This window comes from Sphaerodactylus townsendi, linkage group LG12 (assembly GCF_021028975.2).
Source record: "Sphaerodactylus townsendi isolate TG3544 linkage group LG12, MPM_Stown_v2.3, whole genome shotgun sequence".
Classification (NCBI taxonomy): Eukaryota; Metazoa; Chordata; class Lepidosauria; order Squamata; family Sphaerodactylidae; genus Sphaerodactylus; species Sphaerodactylus townsendi.
In genome coordinates, this window is record NC_059436.1 from 9,812,624 (window position 1) to 9,834,111 (window position 21,488).

Sequence of the window (21,488 nt, forward strand, 5' to 3'; positions counted from 1 at the left end):
AACTGTTTACTCTTTGGTCATAGTCCAGATGCCTCAATCAGTGAAGGCAAGAGGAGGAGGAGGAGGAGTTTGGATTTATATCCCACTTTTCTCTCCTGTAAGAAGACTCAAGCTGGCTTACAAACTCCTTTCCCTTCCTCTCCCCACAACAGACACCTTGTGACGTAGGTGGGGCTGAGAGAGAGTTCTGAATGAACTGTGAGTAACCGAAGGTCACCCAGCAGGAATGTAGGAGTGTAGAAACACATCTGGTTCACCAGATAAGCCTCTGCCACTCAGGGGAGGAGTGGGGAATCAAACCTGGTTCTTTAGATTAGAATCCTCCTGCTCTTACCCACTACCCCACGCTGGCTCTCCACCCCAGTGTCATTTTAATTTCAACCTGAGAAAACTTTGGGACTCTGTGGGATTTTTATAAGCAAGGATCATATGATCCCAACTGATAAGGATCTGCTTCAGGTTTCATGTTCAGAGGCAGCAAGGCCAAGCCCAGATTTTGCGACAGAACAATATAAAACCAGAAAGCTCATTATGGAATGATTCACGGGAGTTATCCGAGGACACAGCCTGTGGCAGCAGCTTGGTGAAATACAAGCATTTGTTAAAGGATTGAAGAGATTTTTTGCTGGAGTTGTGTGTTTTAACCAGTGTTATAGGTTGGTTAATCAGGGAAGGGCTTAATTAATCAACCCATGAGGGGCCAATTCTAAACAGGGGCATTCAAACAGAAAGGTTTGTTCACTTGGAATACTTATTATTCATTTATTTGTTCCCCATTTTTCTCCCCAATGGGGATCCAAAGCAGCTTATATCCAATTCCAATTCCAAAGCCTTTATTGGCATTATAAATTACAGAGTTAGTAGAAAAGGGGTATTTATCTACTAACTGAGACATTAAAACATTAAAATCCATTAAAACATTAAATACATTAAAACAATGTTGAACACATTCCTGTACCACGCCTTGTAAACCGCACATATAAATTAATTTAACCATTACTGCTATGTAGGCAATGATTGCGCCTGACCAAATAGTGCCTCAAAAAACTTGCAACATTCTCACATACAAGATCACAGTACCCTTTCAGTAGAAAGTTCATCACTGATGGTAACCTGACAGCTGCTTTGAGCTCTCTACCAATGGACAGATGTACATGGAGCGTAGAATGACTTCGTGCATTAGTATTGGACATTCCAATAGTACATGTTGAACCCGTCCTCAGCAAGCGGCCATGTTACATTGACATAACCTGTTCTCATATGGAGTGTTATTATACCTGCCAAGAGTCATTAAAGCTGTTAGGGTAGCGCATTAAACCGAGCCAAAGTGTACACTCATGCGTTGTTTGGGATTACTGGCACAGAATGTACAGATAGATTGGCACAGTAATCTGATCGGACAATTCCCAAGGCCTGTGGGGAGCAGCTTTTCCCCCCCTCCTGCAACATTCCTCAGTTTCTCTGCCGTTCAACTAAAACAGATTTAATTTCATTATGAATTCTGATGGCGAGACATTACAGTTTGGAACTGGTCAGCTATTAAGCCCCATGTTGTTTAAGTTTTCTTATCGATGTCAAGCCAACCATTTCACAGATGTAGATTCTGATAAGAGTTGATGTATAAAACCATTGGGTCTGGGCTCAAAATGAATTTGGGTCCAGTACTTAAATACTCTTGTCCATGCCATCAGTTCCATACTATTTTGTCCAGTTTCTCTGCATAGGGTGTCATATGGGACACACCTTGGTGACCCTAAAATTCTTTGCAAAAAGTATCCCTGTACTGACTCAAAAGGTGATTTAATTTGGGGGATCCATATTGGGGCTCCATATAATAGCTGAGGGATTATCTTTGCATTGAAGATTTTCAGTGCAGCGGGGACAAATTGGTGTCCTTTAGAGTAGAAAAATTGGAGAATCACTGCAGCATTCACCTGCAGCTTATATCATTCTCTTCTCCTCAGTTTTATCCTTACAAAAACCCTGTAAGATAGTTTAAGCTAAAAGTATGCCACTGCCCCAAGGATCACCAAGAAAGCTTCTATGTCACACCGGGGATTCAAATCTGGCTTTCCCAGATCCTAGTCCAACACTAACCACTACAGACCACATTCGAACACACACTGGTGTGTTGCTGTGACAGAAATTACAAAAATACCACTAGACTGTCACCCATTAAATCAGTCTTAACAGAGCAATTCTAAGAACACTTTCTTGAAAGAAAGGCTCATTCCGCACATGCAGAATAATGCACTTTCAAACTGCTTTCGATGCTCTTTGAAGCTGTGCGGAATGGCAAAATCCACTTGCAAACAGTTGTGAAAGTGGTTTGAAAACGCATTATTTTGCGTGTGCGGAAGGGGCCTAAGACATAAAATGGGGCTTACTTCTGAATGAGTAAGCTTAGAGAGTTTAGGTTTAGGTTCTAAATTAATGGTGTGAGTTTTAACCAATTAATTGACAAAAATGTGAAGCCTGCTGGGTGAACTTGGGCCAGTCACGATTCTCTCAGAAAGCTCATGCAGAGGAAGGCAGTGGCAGACGCATGACTCAAAGCCATTGAGCAAACCAACTCCAGACATCTTTTGCCTTGAAAACCCTATGTGTCAGCATAAGTCAGCTGTGACATGAAAGCACTTTCCGTCACTATATAAAGTTGCTAAATCCATTTAGGTTGGAATAATTCTATTGGATTGATTGGATTGCTCTGCCAGCGTGGTTTAGTGGTTGAGAGCAAGCGGACTCTAATCTGGAGAACCTGGTTTGATTCCCCACTCTTACACATGAGCAGCGGACTCTTATCGGGTGAACCAGATTGGTTTCCCCATTCCTACATTCCTGCTGGGTGACCTTGGGCTAGTCATGGTTCTCTCTGAACTCTCTCAACCCCACCTACCTCACGAGGTGTCTGTTGTAGAGAGAGGAAGGGAAAAGAGTTTGTAAGCCACTTTAAATCTCCTTATAGGAGAGAAAGGCAGTGTATAAATCCAAACTCTTCTTCTTCTTCTATATTTCATTAACTAAACTCCCAGAAGCAGCAGTCTCTCTCTTGGGTTGTTACCTGGATGTTAAGGAGAAATAAACTGGAGCTGAATCCAGACAAGACAGAGGAGATGCTGGTTGCAGAACAATAAGGAATGGATAGGGTACAAGATGTTGAAAAGACAAACCAAAGCAAGAATTAAAATGCTGGAAATAATTGTATGCATGTGAATTTAAGATGTAAAAATTGCATTTTAAAATGTTGCACAGCTTTGAAAAGTGGGATATAATCTTATCAAGAAAAAAAAGAAGAGAATACCCAAATAAGAAAAGGCCTCCTTCAGACATAGGCCATTTGCTCACTCAAAAACAGGATGGTACTTGGGCAGAATGTTACTGAATCACAGATAGTTATAAACTTATGACTTGGGTATTCCGACCAAAACCAGAAGCATCCCATCCAGGAATTCCTGCATCAGGCTCAATAACCTCTTGATTGACTGAGGCATCTCATTGTGACTAACACAGCTGGGTTGGAAATGTTTACTGTGCTCTTCTCTATTCCAGTGGCTAATTATTCCTGGCTTCTGTTTGCCCAACCTCAACATTCATGTGACTGCTGACATCATTCGTGTAACATATGGAGCCAGAATCACAATCTTGAGCTCCAATCCATATTATTTTAAGAGCTGAAAGCCCTATACGTCTCCAATAAGTGTTCCCTCCCTATCTAATGGTCCACCTTTATGTGACTATACTCACAAGATGATTCTCATAAGAGGACCACCCATCGGCAAGCACAAGTTTCCATACCTGTATAATCAGAAAGTACCAAAGGTGATGGATTTGCCAGTAGTATCCCAGTCCAAATAAGGCAGTGAATAATCCACTCAGCACCATCCCTCCAGAGAGATAGTAACGCAATGGAAGACGCTCGCCGAACATCCCGCTGCACAAGAGGGGGGGGAAACAGAGTTAAATTCAACAGCTGGCTTTCAAAGGTTAACTTCCAAATTGACTACCAAAAATGTATTTTGCATAATGGATCAGGCAATTTTCTGCACATTGCATAACAGGTTGAGGGTTTGTCGATCATTGGGATGGCAAACTGCTTGGTGAGGCATTGACGTTCTACCTGGAAATCTCAGCCAGCCACCTCTCTAGAATCTGAGATTAAAGTAGGTATCGGCCTCTTACTGCCTCTCCCTAAAAAAATATCTTTACAGTCATGAGGGCTAGACACTCACCAGATATGTTCCCGAACTGAGATTTTCAGAGGGTGAATTCTCAGCTAAATTGCAAAATCTTTATTTCTTCTGTGTCCCTGCATAGAGGCCATGTTGGAAATAACCCAGTGGAGATCATTCAAAACTACTTAGGGGAAAAAGAATCTGAAATGGGTTTCTTTTACCCTTAGCAAACAGAATCCATCATTTAAACAACAACCTGCTTGACATCTCAAGTCTCCATGAGCAGATTTCTTATCTGACTTCTGTTACATGACCGTAGTTATAGCAGGGATTTTTGGGAAGGGAAGGAAACAGTATATTTGCTCTGTAACCTGAATGATTTATAAGCAGGTCAACTGACTTCCAGCGGGGTTGCTTCCTGATACAATACACCAAGGTAATCAAACCTGATAGGTTTGTTCTAAGACCATTTCTGGGATTATGTGATACTTTAAATTGTTCTGTGACAAATGGCACCGTTGGTCAATCATGCTTGAGACCACAAGTGAAGGGAAACCAAGTCCAACATTACGGAAAGAGACAATAAATTTAGAACATCTGGCTCTGTCTCACTACTGCCTGTCTTGGCCCAGTATTCTGACTCTTAAAGTGGCCAAGAAGAGATCTTTAGAGGCCAAGCATAGCTGTCGAGGGTCTCTCAGTATTGTCTGTTCACAGCCTCTGAGCACTGAAGCCATTTTTAAATATCATAACTCACTAGGTTGCCAGCTCCAGGTTGGAAAATACTTGGGAGATTTGCAGGGGGCAGGGGTAGAATTGGAGGAGGATGGAGTTTAGGGAGTGATTTCAACAGGATATAATGCCATAAAGTCCACTTTCCAAATCAACCATTTTCTTCAAACGTACTGATCTCTGTTGACTGGACATCAGTTGTAATCCCAAGAGATTTCCAGTCACCACCTGAAGGTTAGAATAGCTATAACTCACTTATCTTCCACTGTTATGTTCCCAATTTTACGATTGGGATTGTTCAGATTGTTCGGAAGGGCACTTGTTATAAAACAGTACGTTTGTAGCTTCAATTTTTATGAAAAGCCTTAAGCAGGTTTCTGTATACTAAATTACCATACTGTTTTCATTTTGTTTTTTTAATTTTTATTTGTTTTTATTTCATTGTTCTTCGCAATCCAGCTTTACTGCAGTTTATTACACTATTATAGTGGCCTTTGTCAAGTTATTTTCTAATTCTGTCTCAACAAGCAAGACAACCTAAGGTGTTTGGCCTCACAATCTTCATAAGAAGAAGAAGAGTTTGGATTTATATCCCCCCCTTTCTCTCCTGTAGGAGACTCAAAGGGGCTTACAATCTCCTTACCCTTCCCCCCTCACAACAAACACCCTGTGAGGTAGGTGGGGCTGAGAGAGCTCCCGAAGCTCAAGGTCCCCAGGTAAGCCTCCACAACTCAAGTGGCAGAGCAGGGAATCAAACCCGGTTCCTCCAGATCAGAGTGCACCTGCTCTTAGCCACTATGCCACTGCTGCATAAGATGCAGAAGTGAATTAAACAGCGGTGCTCTGATATGTATTGCAGTTATTGATGCCCACCATGAGCTCTTGTGTTTAACAAAGCAGAGAGCACTCCTGCAAATCACAACTGGCCTCAGAGAACCGAAGGCAGACATCTTTTATCCTTAGAACTGTGCTTTACTCAGCTTGGTGAGTCACAAATGAACATAGAAGGCTATGTGATAAAGAAACAGGCCTGCCGACCTACAATAAAAGACCCATAATCCATAAAAAGCCCAGTAAGTGGGGAGGGGGTAGATTGATGCACTTCTGCTTCCTGCATTTTAGGTACATACCTGATATACATTCCTATAGCATAGGCAACAAGAAAAGCATTATCCAGGGCTCCAAACAGCTCCTTGTAGTTTTCCTGATCTGAAAAAAGGCAGAGCAGAGGTGAACTTCTGGGGATGAAAACCATGCCACAGAGCAGTAGGAATATCACATTCACACACGAATGTGTAATGAAGCAAGTTGGATTTCAAAGAAGAACAGGTTGACAGCTAGTCACATCCAATGCCAGTTCTGGAATCTGAAATTGCAGTCTGATTTTGGTGTGTTTTCTAATTTTCCAAAGTGAATTGTTTCCATAACGACCTGACTTCTCAGGATCCTCTGCACTTCACTCTTCTATCTGCGTTCCAAAGCAGTACAATCTTAGCAGGATGCCAGAAGTGGGGTTTTTTTGAAAGAATATTTCAATTCCTAGTTCTCTTGTGTGGAATACAAACATCAGGTCCTATCTGACAAGGTGGTTATTACGGAGATCGATACTAGGGCTTGGATCCCACCGGAAACTAACACTGGCGGAAAGATTGCCTCCTTGCTGAGGCTCAAAAGGGTCTCCAAAATGCTGCTCCTAGGGGAATAGGGGCCTCAAGAACAGTATAGGGGGGGGGGATTGCAGGTCTGCAGCAGCAGAGGGAAATCAGTGAAAAAAGTCCCCCCCCCCAATTTTGTTTGTGGAAATGTAAGGCGAAATCTGAAAGCCAATAAAGCCCTGTATGAATGATAAATTGTTGTACTTAATGACCTCCAGTCAGCCAAAGCCTAAGAACAGTGGGAGGAAACCATTAGCCAATCTGTTAATGAGGCTCACAGCTACAATGCAAACATCTGCGGGTATGATAAGTAAGGCTGTTAATCATGTCAGAATAAACTCGTGACCCACAAGGCATTTTTTGTTATTAAATATGAATTCACTGATATAAAGACCAGATTGGATGTCATTAGCAGCTTCTAGGAAAAGATCCACAGTTTCCTGAGTTCTTGGAAGGTGGGCAGACGTGGGCCTTAGGAAAAACAGAACCTCGACAACCTCTCACACAGGAGCAATAACAGATTGAAGAAGGTGAACATGCCTTCTAGTTGCAACCAACTCATGGTGACCCCATCCATGGGGCATTCCAGGCAACAGGTGAGCAGAGATGGTTTACTATCACCTTTCTCTGCAAAGGAGCCCACATGTTCTTTGGTGATTTCCAAGGTTAATCTGGATTATCTTTAAATACAGATAGAAAGGTTTGCAAAAAAGACTAGAGCCAGCTAATATTTCATCAGCACAAGTGCTCCAAATTGAACCACTGGGTAGACAGTTTCTCTCTCTCTCTCTCTCTCTCTCTCTCTCTCTCTCTCTCTCGCACATGAAGTGATGATGGATCCATTCACACTGCAAAATTGGACATCTGAATCATGAAAGGCAGCATGGTATTTTTTGTTGTGCTCCTAAGTACTGGGAAGTTTGGAAACATCAGGCACTAAACTTACAAAGGGTAACAAAGAGTAACCATGAATACAGTCAAACCACACATTCCACCCATCCTGATGACTGTGGCTCAGCAGTAGAGCATCTGGTTCACCTGGAAAAGGTTCCAGATTCACACCCAGGCATCTCCAGTTAAAAGCATCAGGCGGCCCAGGGCCCTGGACAGCTGTTGCCAGGCAGAGCTCTCAATAATAACCTGGACCAGTAGCTAGAAGTGGGGATACAGGAAAATCATGCTCCACGGGCAGAAATCAATGGAAACATCTAGTCTAGATCCAACCCATTCATTAAAAAAAAAAAAACAAAGGCTCAGGACACATAGGGTAGCAGAAAGAAAAGCTGACACAGTCTTCTGAAGCAGTGTCTCACGCCAATAAAATTGCTGCGAGCATCCAGGCTTGTACGAATAGCCCAGGACAAAATTGTAGCTGAGTGATTCCAGCAGTAATCTGAGCCAACACTGCAGAAGCCACACAGCTCAGATCCAGCCTTCACTGCCTACAATGGGCATTGTCTCATACATCACCTCCCGTGGTGATGCGGGCAGAGGCAGCTAATGAGCTGACACCGATTATTGTCACGGCTGAAGGACATTAGCCAAGTGACTCCTGCAGAGCTGGCAGGATTACAGGTGTTTGGCTCTACTGGTTCCTGGCTAACCATGGCTCTCCAACACAGCCACTCACCAGGACCTTTCCTGGTAAGTTAAATAGCCAATTCACCCTCACATCCGAGAGGAGACTGCATCACACTTCAGAGGGGAGTGCAGAGAGAGAAAAGGACTCTTACCAAACGGCTTCCAGTCACACCACGTGGTACTGTTTGAATCATTGCGTGGGTTGACTCCTCGGGAAGAGCAATTATAATGTAGTTCACTCTGGCAAAAGGGGAGAGAAAAAGAGGGCTGTGTTCAGTATCAGATAGAAGGGCTGAAGGGAGGGAGTTTTTTCTGAAGGAACTCGTCCACATTTGCTTCCTGGATTTTATCTGAGGCTGATTCCGCATGGGCCAAAAACAGCAGTGTGAAAACGGTGTGAAAATGGTGTAAAAGGGTTTTAAACGGTGTAAAAGGGTTTATACTGTTTTCACACCGTTTTCACACTGCTGTTTTTGACCCATGCGGAATAAGCCTGAGTTTGCATCAAATCCCTTCAAAGCAGGCGGCTGTGGTGGAAGATGTAAAGCACGCATGTCAGTGTGAGGGGACCTGAAGTTCTTCCTCAGGCTGGTGGGAATGGATGGACCAAGTTCTCTGATTGGCAGAAGACCCTCTAACAGGCCCAGGACCCTGGCAGCTGCCTCTCCACGCTAACCCCTGACACCAGCCCCAGCTGCCCCTTCCCTGCTATGTACCTTTACAATGCTAATAGGTTTCCGTGAGAGATGGTAGCTGGTGTAGCACAGGAATGTCAGTAGAAGAATTAATCCTCGATACCTGGAAAAAGAAAGGACAGAGCACATGTGAGGAACATGGTAGCACACTACAGGTGGGAAACAGTGAGCACCGAACGGCAGGGGTGTACCTCCAGGGGGACATATGGGGTCAAATGTCCCCAGGCTGCATCCATTTAGTCACATGGGGTGGAAAATTGCCTCCACACCCCTCCTCCTTCCCCCGGGTGAGATGATCTGGTGCAAAAAACGTTGTTTGGTCGTGGTGGAGGAGGGCAGCTGCTCATACAGGGGGCAGGGGGGGAACACACTCAGATTTTGCACCAGGCTACATTTTCCCTAGATACGCCTCTGCCGAACGGTCTTTCTGAAAGCTGTGGTTTCATGTCCTACCCAATCCATCCAGCTGCAAATGTTTACCATACTTGTAGAGCTGAAGAAATCCCAAATCCCAAAACATTTGACAGCCCTATTACTCAGTGATGGAGCATGAGCACCCCTTACTAACAAACAGGCAACTCTGCATTCAGGGGGAGTAACTTTCAAGGGAATTCCAAATGGTACCACCACGTTATACAATTCAAACAAAATATATTTCGCTGATCCTTACAAATAAGTACAAAAGAAGGTAACAGATCTTTGCTTTTTATTATTGATTCCCACCATTATTATTACTTTTCAGGAGCTCAGAATGGCACCTCACAACGATCCTTTTGACAACGGACATGTTGAGAAACAGTGGCAGATTCCACATGGGCCCTGGGATCAGTGGGGCACCAGTGTACATGTCACCGGTGCAGGCCTGGAGCCATTCGCACACTTGTAAGCCACCTTGAGTCTCCTTACAGAAAGGTGGGGTATAAATCCAAAACTCTTCCCCTCTCTTTCTCTTCATAAATAAAATAAAAAGGATAGAAAAAGAAAAAGGGTGTTTTTTATTTTTTTTAAAAAAAGGTTTTAAATCAGTATTTCAGCCACCATATTTCTTTTCAGCGGATAGAACAAACTGCAAGGAAGTTAATTTGGTTCTCACTGTTACCAGTTCAGCAATTGGTAAACAGTGTTCACCTCTGAAGTCAAATCACATACTTGATGGTGCTGGGCAGCTGTTCCTGCGTCGCAAGATGCTAAGGACACTCTCACTGATAAGATCTTTAGCAATTGCAAAGTTCTATAGTCTGGCTGGGAAACTGACCTTGGTTGTGAATTAGAAAAATGTCAGTTGGAGAAAAATTGCATTCAGTTCCCAAGAATCTGGTTTGTGCCAGAACTGGCATTTAAAGTTCTAACTGGGTAGCATCTTATCCTTGTGAAATCAGGAAGATGTTTTAGCCACTGTTGAGTCAGGATGTCATAAACCAGGAACCATCATGCACATGTAGTGATTTTGGTCAATTACTAAAGCTTTCTGCAGGAAAAATATTTGAGGCTATAGGTAATATGATAGGACCACGGATCTAAATGGAGCCCTGACACTATTTTTTACCAGAAGGAAAAACAGGGGGGGGGGGGGGGGGGATAACTTCGGAAAAGTCAAGTCATGCAGTCAACAAATCTGCAGCTTGTTTTTAGTTCCCTCTTTGGTCCTAGAAATTCTGGAGTGTGCTGGAAGGAGTACCAACATCTTTCCATTAGTCCACCCAAACGAACCATGTTATGAGTCAGCTACAAAAGGAAGTCTATCTCTGGACAGTTGCCAGAGCTGAAGCACCAGTATGCAGGAAAGGCCAAGCATATCTGCAGTTAAATCCCAGATTGAGATGTAAGCAATCGCCTAATTATAACCAAGGAATTCAACACGAAGGCCCCTTCTGCACATGCAGAATAATGCACTTTCAATCCACTTTGCAGCTGGATTTTACTGTGCGGAATAGCAAAACCCACTTTCGAACAATTTGTGAAAGCGGATTAAAAGTGCATTATTCTGCATGTGTGGAAGGGGCCTAAGAGCTTCGTCAAGCCAGATCTCTTTCCCAGCTCCCTGGCATCCATTAAGAGCTTTTTATAGATGGCAATTATGGGAAGTCTCCCTTGATGAGAACATAAGAATGTAATACAAATTACTGTCATCCAAAAAACCCTTCTAGTCCATTCCCAGTTTCCACAATAATCAGTCATGTCTTTGTGGGAAAATCAAACGCCGGAGGATGGCTAAGACTTTTCCTCAGCCATGTGACAGCCCTCGGATTTTGTTTTAATGTGAATTGTTTGTTTCTCACCCCAAAGCCTCTAAGAACCTACATGCCAGAAAATAAACCAAGCAACTAAAGAGCTAAATATGAGGTCAATGAAGAAAATGTTGGCTTTGTCTGTAAGACAAGTCATGTGATCAAGAAGTCTTTTGGTTCCCCTTTTGTGGGGAAAATTCTGGGGCTGGATGAACGGAGCATCAGCATCTTTCCATTCGTCCAAGCAAATGACCCACTTATGAATAAGCATGTTTCCAGCATCACGAGGGGGAGTGAAAACACATGAGCATGGCTTTACTTGGCCTGCCACACACAGTAGAGGTAACAGAGGTCCATCCTTCAAGGAAACAAGGATCCTGGCATCTCACAAGACCTAGTTTTCCCACTGAGGTACAGCGGTCTTTAAAGGCTGTGTTTGGGCAAGTTACTCAACATCCTGCAAAAATATGTGTGCATACACAGCATAAGGGCAATTATTCCTTTCCTTCCCTGTACTTGTTTAGGTGGGATTGCAGAAAAATCTGAAATGTAAACAAGAAAAAATTGGGGGCTAATCCCCATCAAAATGACAGAAGCAGAAGCTTTAAGAAACATTTGCTGTGTGGATTCTGCCACTTCCATCTGCCACTAATATCTTCTCAGTAAGTCACACCAAGAAGCTTCCACTGAACCCATTTAGGAACCACCTCTTTAAATCAGATGAAGATTTTCAGATGTCTCTCTTAAATTTTGGCTGCCCCGTCACCATAAATTGGCTGCGACTTGATGGCACTTTATACGTGCAACTCACACAGCCACTATACACAAACACTGTATGATTTAAAGCAGTAATGTAGGAATTGAGGCTTTTTTATGCTCGCAAATACTAAACTGCAGGACCAGAGCGTGCTCTGGTACAACATTTGAGTGTCATATTTTTCAGGAAATAACTAAGCAGTTTCTATTTTCCATGATAACTTCATTTCACTTCTGCTTTTAAACAAAATGTGAGTCCCAAAGAACAGAAATACTAAACAGAGAGAAAAAAAAAACCCACATGTTTAACTATGTACGTTTATGCACTATTCACAGTGGTCCGGGGTCAACTTAATTCTACAGAGACGTGCACATCATTATTGTCAGGTTCATGGCTCTCTATTCAACCATAATTTTGGTCTACTCAGTAAAAATGGGAATAAGCTCAAAAATGTTCCAGTAGGGTTTACCACATTTCCTGCTTTCATTTATGGTTGCCAGGTAAACCAGTCCTGGAGCATCCACCTGTTGGTCCCCTGTCTGTCTCTCATTTTAGCTCACTGGCTGCATGTCAGCAGTAGTTCATTGATAAGGAGCTGGCTACTTATCCATTTGGTCCTTTGGCATCTCTACGGCCCCTTCAGCACAAGCAGAATAATGCACTTTCAATCAACTTTCACAGTTGTTTGAAAGTGAATTTTGCGATTCTGCACAGCTGCAAAGTGCACTGAAAGTGGATTGAAAGTTCTGCATGTGTGAAAGGGGCCTCGCTAAGCCATCCTGGTAGCAGGGGGCCTACCTGTTAAGTGGTATTAGAAACAAGGAGCAGAGTTGGGCTTGTGAGAAGTTCTCATTCTCTCTCTGCCCTGGTCAATTTCATCCAGAGCACAAGTAGTAAGAAGTGGTATTTTGCCTTATCTCATTTGAACTTGCCTTCCTTATGTGCTGAACGTCAACACATCCAACTTTAAGGTTAGCTTTAAGTGATATTTTGGCCCAGTCTTGCCACATGACTTGTATTTTCCCCATCCCCAGGCAACTACAATAACTCTTCCACAGAATATGTTTTTCTGTTAACAACCTGTTAGATGGCTGACCTTTCATAACACAGTCATGAGCAATATGAAGGAGCAGAGGAGAGAAACAGGGAGAGATCTGGTGGAGGCTGCTTTGGAAATGAACTAGCTAAACCCAAGAGGCTATCCATAAATCACTTGGGATTAAGGCAGTGTGATAAGTGGGTGAATGCACAACCAAGGGGTCATAGATGGTGTTAGGTAAAGGTCAGTCGCATGAAAGCATTCATGAGAAACAACAGTTCCACTCCATCCTGTGCTAGCTGGACCTCATCTGGAGTACAACCTCCACTTCTGGGTGACATAATGTGAAACAGACAAATCAGAACAGGGCACGAGAGACAGTCGGTGGTCTGTAAAGCACTGTTCTATGAGGAAAGACTGAAGGAGCTGGATAAGTTTGGTGTGACAAGGAGAAGATTGAAAGGAGATATAATTATGCTCTTCATATACCAGGAGGGCTGTCCCAGAAAAGACAAGGACCTGTTCTCCAATGAGTCAGCGGGCCAAGATAGGATCTAATTACAGGAAGAGAGACTGCAGCTATACATTAAGAGAAAATCGTAATGGAAAGAACAGTTCACCAAAGGAATTAATTACCTAAATGTGGGACCAAGCATTGAGTTGTGAGGCCAGTGGGGGAAGAAGAAGGACAGTGTGAGCTGGGAGAAGAAGTTCTGGGAGGCTTAGTGGCAAATTCGGGCTTTCCTTGGTACAGTGTGCCAAAGGGCCACGTTGATGAGGAATACTACCTTCTTACAAATGCTACATATGACAAATAACATCCAAATTGATATGCGATTCCTGTGCTTGATGCTGTGGAAGGGAAAGCAGCGGGAGGTTATTTTGAAAGAGGATCCCAGATTATAAAAACAAAAATGAGAGAACCAGGTGAACAAACCTCCCAAACCGGAAAGAACTGCAAAAAGGCCGACCTGTCAGCTGCATTTCTCCTACAACCCTCACCTATTTAAAATTACAACTAAAGAGAAACATAATGAGATGTCAGTGAATGATTATATATATATATTTGCTCTAAAGTCAGAACTGACATCTCCAAGGAATACACAGAGGCAGGTAACCCCGTAGGATGAGACTTTCAGAGGTGGTTTGCCATTGCCTGCCTCTGTGTATTCCTTGGAGGTCTCCCACCCAAATACTTGCCAGGGTCAAGGCTTGAGAGGGTGTGGTTGGCCCTAGGTCAACCAGCAGCTTTCCATGGCAGAATGGGGATTAGAACCTGTGTTTCCCAGATCCTAGTCTGACTCCTTAGCCACTACACCAGGCAGGATCATAATTACATTTTCTTTTCTCTCGGTGGTCAGTAAGCTAATCAGCAAAGACTGAGCTTGGCTCTGCCACAGCAGAAGGTAATTTAACAAGACGAAGAGAGCCCGGAAACAGAAAGGAAGAATAAAACCTGCTCCTGGGCCAGTGTTATCAGGTTGGCTTGGGATTCTTTTGCTGGAATGATAAAACCGAAGAGCAGCCAAGAGTCACCCACTGCAAAGGGAAGGTTTGCAGCAGGGACAATCCAACAAGCTGAGGCTGACGTCATAAATGCTGCAGTGATATGTTGAACTTTGCTGTCTTCTGAGTTAATTCACTATTTATCACACGCGAGGTACAGAGTGTCCTGACCTGGATTGCCCAGGTTAGCCTGTTCTCATCAGATCTTGGAAGCTAAGCAGGGTTAGCCCTGGCTAGCATTTGCATGGGAGCCCACCAAGGAAGTCCAGGGTCACTGTGCAGAGGAAGGCAATGGCAAACCACTCACCTGAGGCATACAGTAGCCCTGAACCAGGAATTATTACTTTGTTTATAGACAGTCTTTCTGACTGAGACCCAAGAATGATACTGAAATGTAATAAAAGCAATTGAGTGCCAGATGGAGCATTCTTTGAAGCCAGAAAGCTAGCTCTGTGGTCAGTGCTCGCTTGGTGATGACCTCCCACAGTCTGGCCCAGCTGCAACATGAGAACATCAGGCATGAGCCTTGGAAGTTCTACACAGAATCAGGTTTAATTTTAGATGCACCAGGAAAAGAACACTGCTGCAAAGCCAACTGGTGCTGAGAGAGGCATCCAGCAGAGACACCCTACAGTGTGATCCCAAGGCCATTGGAGCCAAGGGTGTCAATCCAGTTCAGGGGAGAAAGCAAAGCCAGAAACCTCCCCTGCAAAAGATCAACCTGTGTTTTCAGTCTGGAGCTGTCCCTGGGACTCCGAGCAGAAACCAGTAGGCACAAGATGGTTTCAGCTGAGAATGGAAGAGCCGAAAACTGCAGTAATAGCCAGTGACCAGAGGCCAAGGGGATGTTTGTAACTCCTCCCAAGGATTCAAAATTTGAAGGTGCGGGAAATAAGGATGATAGCAAAGGGTAATTAAACAGGAATGTGGGAATCCCAGTCATATGCCCTGAGGGAGCCGAACATACTGAATTGGAAAGCACAGCACAGGAAGGGAGTTCCTCTTGGAGAGGCTGTTTGGAAAGAGAAGATGCAGGTGACAGAAAATAAACTGTGCAAGAGGAAGCCTGTGTGGTGAAACACGTCAGGTGAGGATCTGGGAGACCCAGGTTTAAATCCCCACTTTGCCACGGACTAAGGTTGACAATTCTGGGTTGAGGAAATCCTGGTGACTTGGGGGTGGAGCATGAAGAAGGAAAGGTCTGGGTAGGGGAGAGCCCTCAGTATGTTATAATATAAAGCAATAAAGCACCAGGTCTAAGGCAGCCATTTTCTCCAGATAAACTGTAATTCCAAAAAATATCGAGGCTGTCGTTACCACAGAGATCAATAACAGAGCCCTTCAGACTCTATAAGGGTGCATTGTCTCACCATAATGGCTATTTCTGCTACCAGAAATATGTACAGCCCTTGTTTTCAGTGCATGAAGAAAATGTGGCCAGTGGGAACTTCCAAGGATTAACATAGGAAGCAGAGATCCACATACACAGCTACACATCGGCTGGCTCTGCCCCCCGCCTTGCACTGCGCTGATGCAAAAGTTGCACAGGAAGTGCTCTCACTTTCCACAAGAAAAGCGAGAACCACAGGTGGGGCAAAAGGAAGCACATCGGGACAAGAAATCTTGCCCCGATGCGCTTCCTCTCTCGGCACGCCATAGGGAGGAAGTACATCAGGACAAGATTTTTTTGCCCCAACATGCTTCCACTCCTGGCACGCACCTGGGAGAAATCTTGCCCCGACATTCTCCAACTGCCAGCACACGGCAGCTGCCCCATGGACATCCCTTCATATTTAACCGCTTCCTCCTACATCACACCAAATGCATAATTCTAAAAAAACGGCATTGATGGAGAATCAACCCTGAATAAATAGTTGACTATGTCTGCTTGTAGGCATCCAGCCATTTCTTGACATTCCTTGCATTCCTTCTGCATCAGTGTAGCAGCATAACGGTTAGAATGTCGGACTCGGACCACAGAGAGCTGAGTTCAAATCACCACTCCTCCAGACAGCTCACTGGAAAATCCTGCACCAGTCCCCATTCTCTCTTTCTGCTGGATTTACCTCACAGAGATCTCATGAGGACAGAACTGAAAATGTGGAGCCCTATACATAACTGTGTTCCTTAGAATAAAAGTGGGATTTTAAAAAAATCAAACATTCTCAGCCAAGTTTCCCCGCTTTCAGGGAAATAGGTGTTTTTAGCTTCCTGCTATAAATAAGCCCTTCTGAGCTGACTTGGAAGACTAGAATCAGTTCTGCAGAAGAAGAGTTTGGATTTATACCCCACCATTCTCTCCTGTAAGGAGACTCAAGGTGGCTTTCAAGCTCCTTTCCCTTCCCCTCCCCACAACAGACACCTTGTGAGGCAGGTGGGGCTGAAAGAGTTCCGAAGAACTGTGACTAACCCAAGGTAACCCAGCAGGAATGTAGGAGTGTGGAAACACATCTGGTTCACCAGATAAGCCTCTGCCACTCATGTGGAATGGGGAATCAAACTCTGTTCTCCAGATTAGAATCTCTTAACCACTAAACCACACTGGTCTGTGTGCAGTCCAAAGGTTTCATGTGCAGGGCAAGTATAATTTGATGACTTGTAGATGTATTATGAACCGATCCCATTGTACTCCACGGCATCGGATGTGATATGAAAGTTCCGTCTGTTCAAGCTCTGATGGATTCTGCATTCACTCGGAGATAACGCTGCAAGTGTGAACCAGCCACATGCCTGCTTCCTTACAAAGACTGATGTCAACATTCTGGCTACTTGCACAATCTTTGTCAGTATCTATGTATGAGCACTTTATGCTCTTATAAATAGAATAATGGAGAGATGATCAGATCAGATCAGAAAAGAGGGAGGGACTCATTTGAACAAACAGCTATCTGAATATTCAGCCTTTGAAAGTAGGTGAGATTTCTACCACGAGGCCCAGCAAATGCTTACCACAGAAAAAGGGCTAATTACTGAGGTCAGGAATAATGAAACTGAGATTAGATATCTTCCTGAGGACCGTGCAGTATCCTTTTCAGGTTGTTACGAAAGCCAGTCTAGATAAACACAATCACCTCTTCCTAGTCCAAGATACTAAAGCCAGAAATGCAATTTTCTTAAGTCACCTGAACAGGTGAGATCAAACTTAACTGACCCAACTCCAGCACACAGCAATTATTTCATGTTACACTACAGGCACTCAACAGAGCCCAGCAGAAAGGCACTTCTGCGCTTGTCAATCACTGTGAGCTAATATAGCAGCAAATCTAGGATAGTAAATGTTCATGCCATTAACATGCACATGCCTAGAATGCCAGTGCTTTTGCTTGCTTTGGTACCAGGCTACAAAACTGGATTGAAACAAATGTGTCATCAGGTTTAGAAGAAGAAGAAGAAGAGTTTGGATTTATATCCTCCCTTTCTCTCCTGCAGGAGACTCAAAGGGGCTGACAATCTCCTTGCCCTTCTCCCCTCACAACAAACACCCTGTGAGGTAGGTGGGGCTGAGAGAGCTCCGAGAAGCTGTGACTAGCCCAAGGTCACCCAGCTGGTGTGTGTGGGAGTGCACAGGCTAATCTGAATTCCCCAGATAAGCCTCCACAGCTCAGGCGGCAGAGCTGGGAATCAAACCCGGTTCCTCCAGATTAGATACACGAGCTCTTAACCTCCTACGCCACTGCTGCTAAGGATGCTAAAGTAGGATTTCTGCTTTCCCAAACCATCTCTGCTTCTAGCTGTGGGCCAGTTTTGGAATGATTCCTACAGAGCAGTATATAGCCAGAAGGAGACTCACTGGAAAAGGAAAAATCTACAAGCGAACAGGAACATAACAGGAATTCAGTGTCCTAATCAGATACCTTCCCTATAAAATCCACTGCAACATGTAAACCACCATAGAAATCATACCGGAATTCTCCAGTGAACAAAAATATTGTACTGGAAATAGCACTTAAAGGAACAAGGGGGGGGGGGGTTTCTTCAAAAATTTATTGAGCAGAAGGGGAAACTGACCTTAAATTAAGCACGTCCTCCAGGGGCCCCTCCTGTGTTCCTTCATGTGCACACCAGAAATCAATGGCCTATATGAGAACTGGGCTGGTTTATACTTTATGGAATCAGACCGGCAATTGTGCCAAGAATCTTTTCAATGAGATGCATTTTAGATGATTCATAGAATCTGTCTACAACAATCTTTTTGATGAGATGCACACCCTGCTGAGATACCTGCTTCTTCCATGCCCTGTATCTCATACACACTGACCCTCCAGGAAACACAAAAGAAGTAAAGCCCATTCACAAGATTTTTAAAGCATACCACATCTCGGTTTCTTCCCAAAGTGGGAATGGGAACACTGCACACAAAGACGGCAAGGTAAGTGCTACGAACACTTTGAAAAGAAGCATCATAAACCGGCAGAAAGCCACATGAGCAAGTAAGAGAGCAAAAGAAGAGCCCTACTGGGTCAGACCAGAGGTCTATCTACCCCAGCATCCTGTCTCACACAGATCCTCTGGAGGTCCAACAACAGGCCACAGAGCCTGCAGCCTATTCCCCCAACATAGGAGTCCTGATGTTGCCCCCTGCAATTAGAATTCAGAGGTTTACCACCTCTGAAAGTGGAGATTCTTTTCTATGGCTATGGCCATAGTATGGCTAGTAGCCACTGATAGCCCAATCCTCTATGAATCTGTCTACAGGAACATAAGAAGACCTTTGCTTGTATAAACGAAATCTCTTCTTTTCCTAAGTTGACTGGTCCTTTTGGGAGATGCTGGACAGCATGCTGAACATAATCTCCCTCTCCACCTCTTGGTCAACCCAACCCCTGGTCTTTGTTAGGAAAAGGCTACAGGCTAACTCGGTTTCTCCTCTGCAGACTTTTTGCAGAGATCTTGTGCCTCTACTGCAAGTTCTGTTACAACATCTCATCTTTGTGGATTTTCACCAGTGATGCTAAGAACTCCTTCGGGTCTGGAATTTACCGCCTGTGGAGTCCTTTTCAGGAATCACACTTACTGGGGGCCCATCAAATCTATGTATAGCAGGAGCACCCCCCTCCCCCAAATATGCATCATCACCATATTGTGTGAACAGGGCCAACATGCATATTTCCCATGTACAGCCAGATCATTTAAACCACAGGCATCAAATTCGTGGCCCTCCAGATGTTCATGAACTACAATTCCCATCAGCCCTTGCCAGTATAGCCAATGCTCATGTTGGGAGGGATTGATGGGAATTGTAGTTCATGAACATCTGGAGGGACGCGAGTTTGACACCCCTGATTTAAACCTAAGCTGTGCCTGCATGGTAAATAAGTTCACACAACAAGGCCACTGTGCATTTGGGGAGGATGACAGGTGACATATGCTCCCACTAGGCGCAGAGGGTGGGCTCCAGGAACAAGAGATTGTAATGTATTGTCAAAGGCTTTCATGGCTGGATTTAATTGGTTGTTGTGGTGAGTTTTCCGGGCTGTGTGGCTGTGGTCTGGTAGATCTTGTTCCTAATGTGTTGCTTGCATCTGTGACCCGCATCTGCAGAGGTGTATCACAGAGAGAACACATTTCTCAGTGATACACCTCTGAAGATGCCAGGCACAGATGCAGGCGAAACATTAGGAATAAGAAATATTAGGAATAAGAACCCAGAAAACCCACCACAACCAGGGGATTGTAACTTCTGAAAAGGGTTCAAAGAGAGCCATTCTGAAGTGGGATCTTAGCCCTCGGATTTAGAGAGAACAGCCAAATTTCTACCTCTCCCTATCGAGATGCATCTTCAACAGTAGAGTAAGACTTCTATTGCACTGCAGCCGATTCTCAAGATCACTATGTCATATATTGGGGGGGGGGGGGGGGGTTGCCAAAGGTTTCAGAGAAGTTGGCGTGAACCAACGCCCTGGATTCCCACCCACTCTTTCTCGACACTAGTCTCCTTATGGATCTTGCATTCCTACAGGGATCTCGGTGGTTTCTGCAGCCATTCCCCCGCCCAGCCGCCTCCCTTCGCGAAAGGGGAAAAAAATGATGTCAGGATGGATCCCGGCCGGGAAGCAGCATCTCGGCTGCATCTGTATGGAGAGAAAGGCGCTTTGTTTGCCCGCGGCCAGCCGGTTCTTTGTTCGAGACAGAACAAAAAAAGGTCGCTTGCCAGATCCTCGCGCGGCTGGAGGCACCATTTGCAGGGCGCCTTTCCACGCAGACCCTGGTCCCCAACGGGCGCCCCCCACCCAGCATCTCTCTCCTCTCCCTGACCCTGTGCACGCCCCTAACCCGCCCTCAAGCGCCCCCACCCCCGGCCCCATCTCTGGACATCTCCCCCCAGGCCGATCAATGCACGGCGCATCGGTTAAGGCTCGCCGAAGCCGCGAGATCCCTGCACAAAGCAAGTCGGCGCCGGGACCTTGGCGCGCCTTCAGGGGCCGGGGATCCTCTGCTTACCAGCTGTCCCTGGGGAAGGAGCGGAGGAAGCGGATCCCGGGAGCGGGGATGGATCTCATGGTGTCCCGCCGCTGAGCAAGAGGCTGGTGGCGGAGGCGGCAAGCTCTGCTCGGTGCCCGCGATGGTGTCTTGAAGCGGGCGCTGCTCCGGCCTCGGCCTGCATTTAAATGCGCCCCCGGAGCCCGGGCGTCGGGCACATGCCGGTGATTCAAGCCGGCTCCCCGCCCCGGCGCAATCGGGCTGGGCCGGGCGGAGAGAGGAGTGGCGCCCGCCCAGCAGGGCAGCTCCGCCCCCGCACAGCGCGGGCGCCTTTGGGGACGGGTCACAAGCCGGGCGCAGAGCCCGGGCGGCGGGGCCGCTTGTTCAAGGTTCCCCTCCCCTCCCTGCTTGTAGAACCAGAGAAGAGTTGGAAGAGACGCCAAGGGCCATCCATCCAGTCCAACCCACTGCCATGCAGGAACACTCGATCAAAGCACTCCTGACAGATGGCCATCCAGAGAAGGAGACTCCACCACACTCTTGAGGCAGTGCGTTCCACTGTCGGGCAGCCCTGACTGTCAGGATGTTTTTCCTGATGTTTAGGTGGAATCTCTTTTCCTTCACTTTGAACCCGTTACTCCATGTCCTGGTCTCTGAGGCAGCAGAAAACAAGCTTGCTCCCTCACCAACATGACATCCCTTC

General features: G+C 45.2%; 1 protein-coding gene across 1 annotated transcript in view; it reads right to left on the minus strand.

Annotated features, from left to right (window-relative positions):
• Positions 1-21,106, minus strand: part of SLC37A2 (solute carrier family 37 member 2) — a 43,976-nt gene extending 22,870 nt beyond the window's left edge. Inside the window, exons 1-5 of the mRNA XM_048513259.1 lie at positions 20,807-21,106; positions 8,857-8,938; positions 8,293-8,380; positions 6,035-6,113; positions 3,796-3,931 (exon numbers count right to left, since the gene is read on the minus strand). Of these exons, the coding sequence (XP_048369216.1) occupies positions 3,796-3,931; positions 6,035-6,113; positions 8,293-8,380; positions 8,857-8,938; positions 20,807-20,865 (444 nt within the window). The 5' untranslated portion in view covers positions 20,866-21,106. The remainder of the gene's footprint in view (positions 1-3,795; positions 3,932-6,034; positions 6,114-8,292; positions 8,381-8,856; positions 8,939-20,806) is intronic.
• Positions 21,107-21,488: the final 382 nt, after the last annotated feature.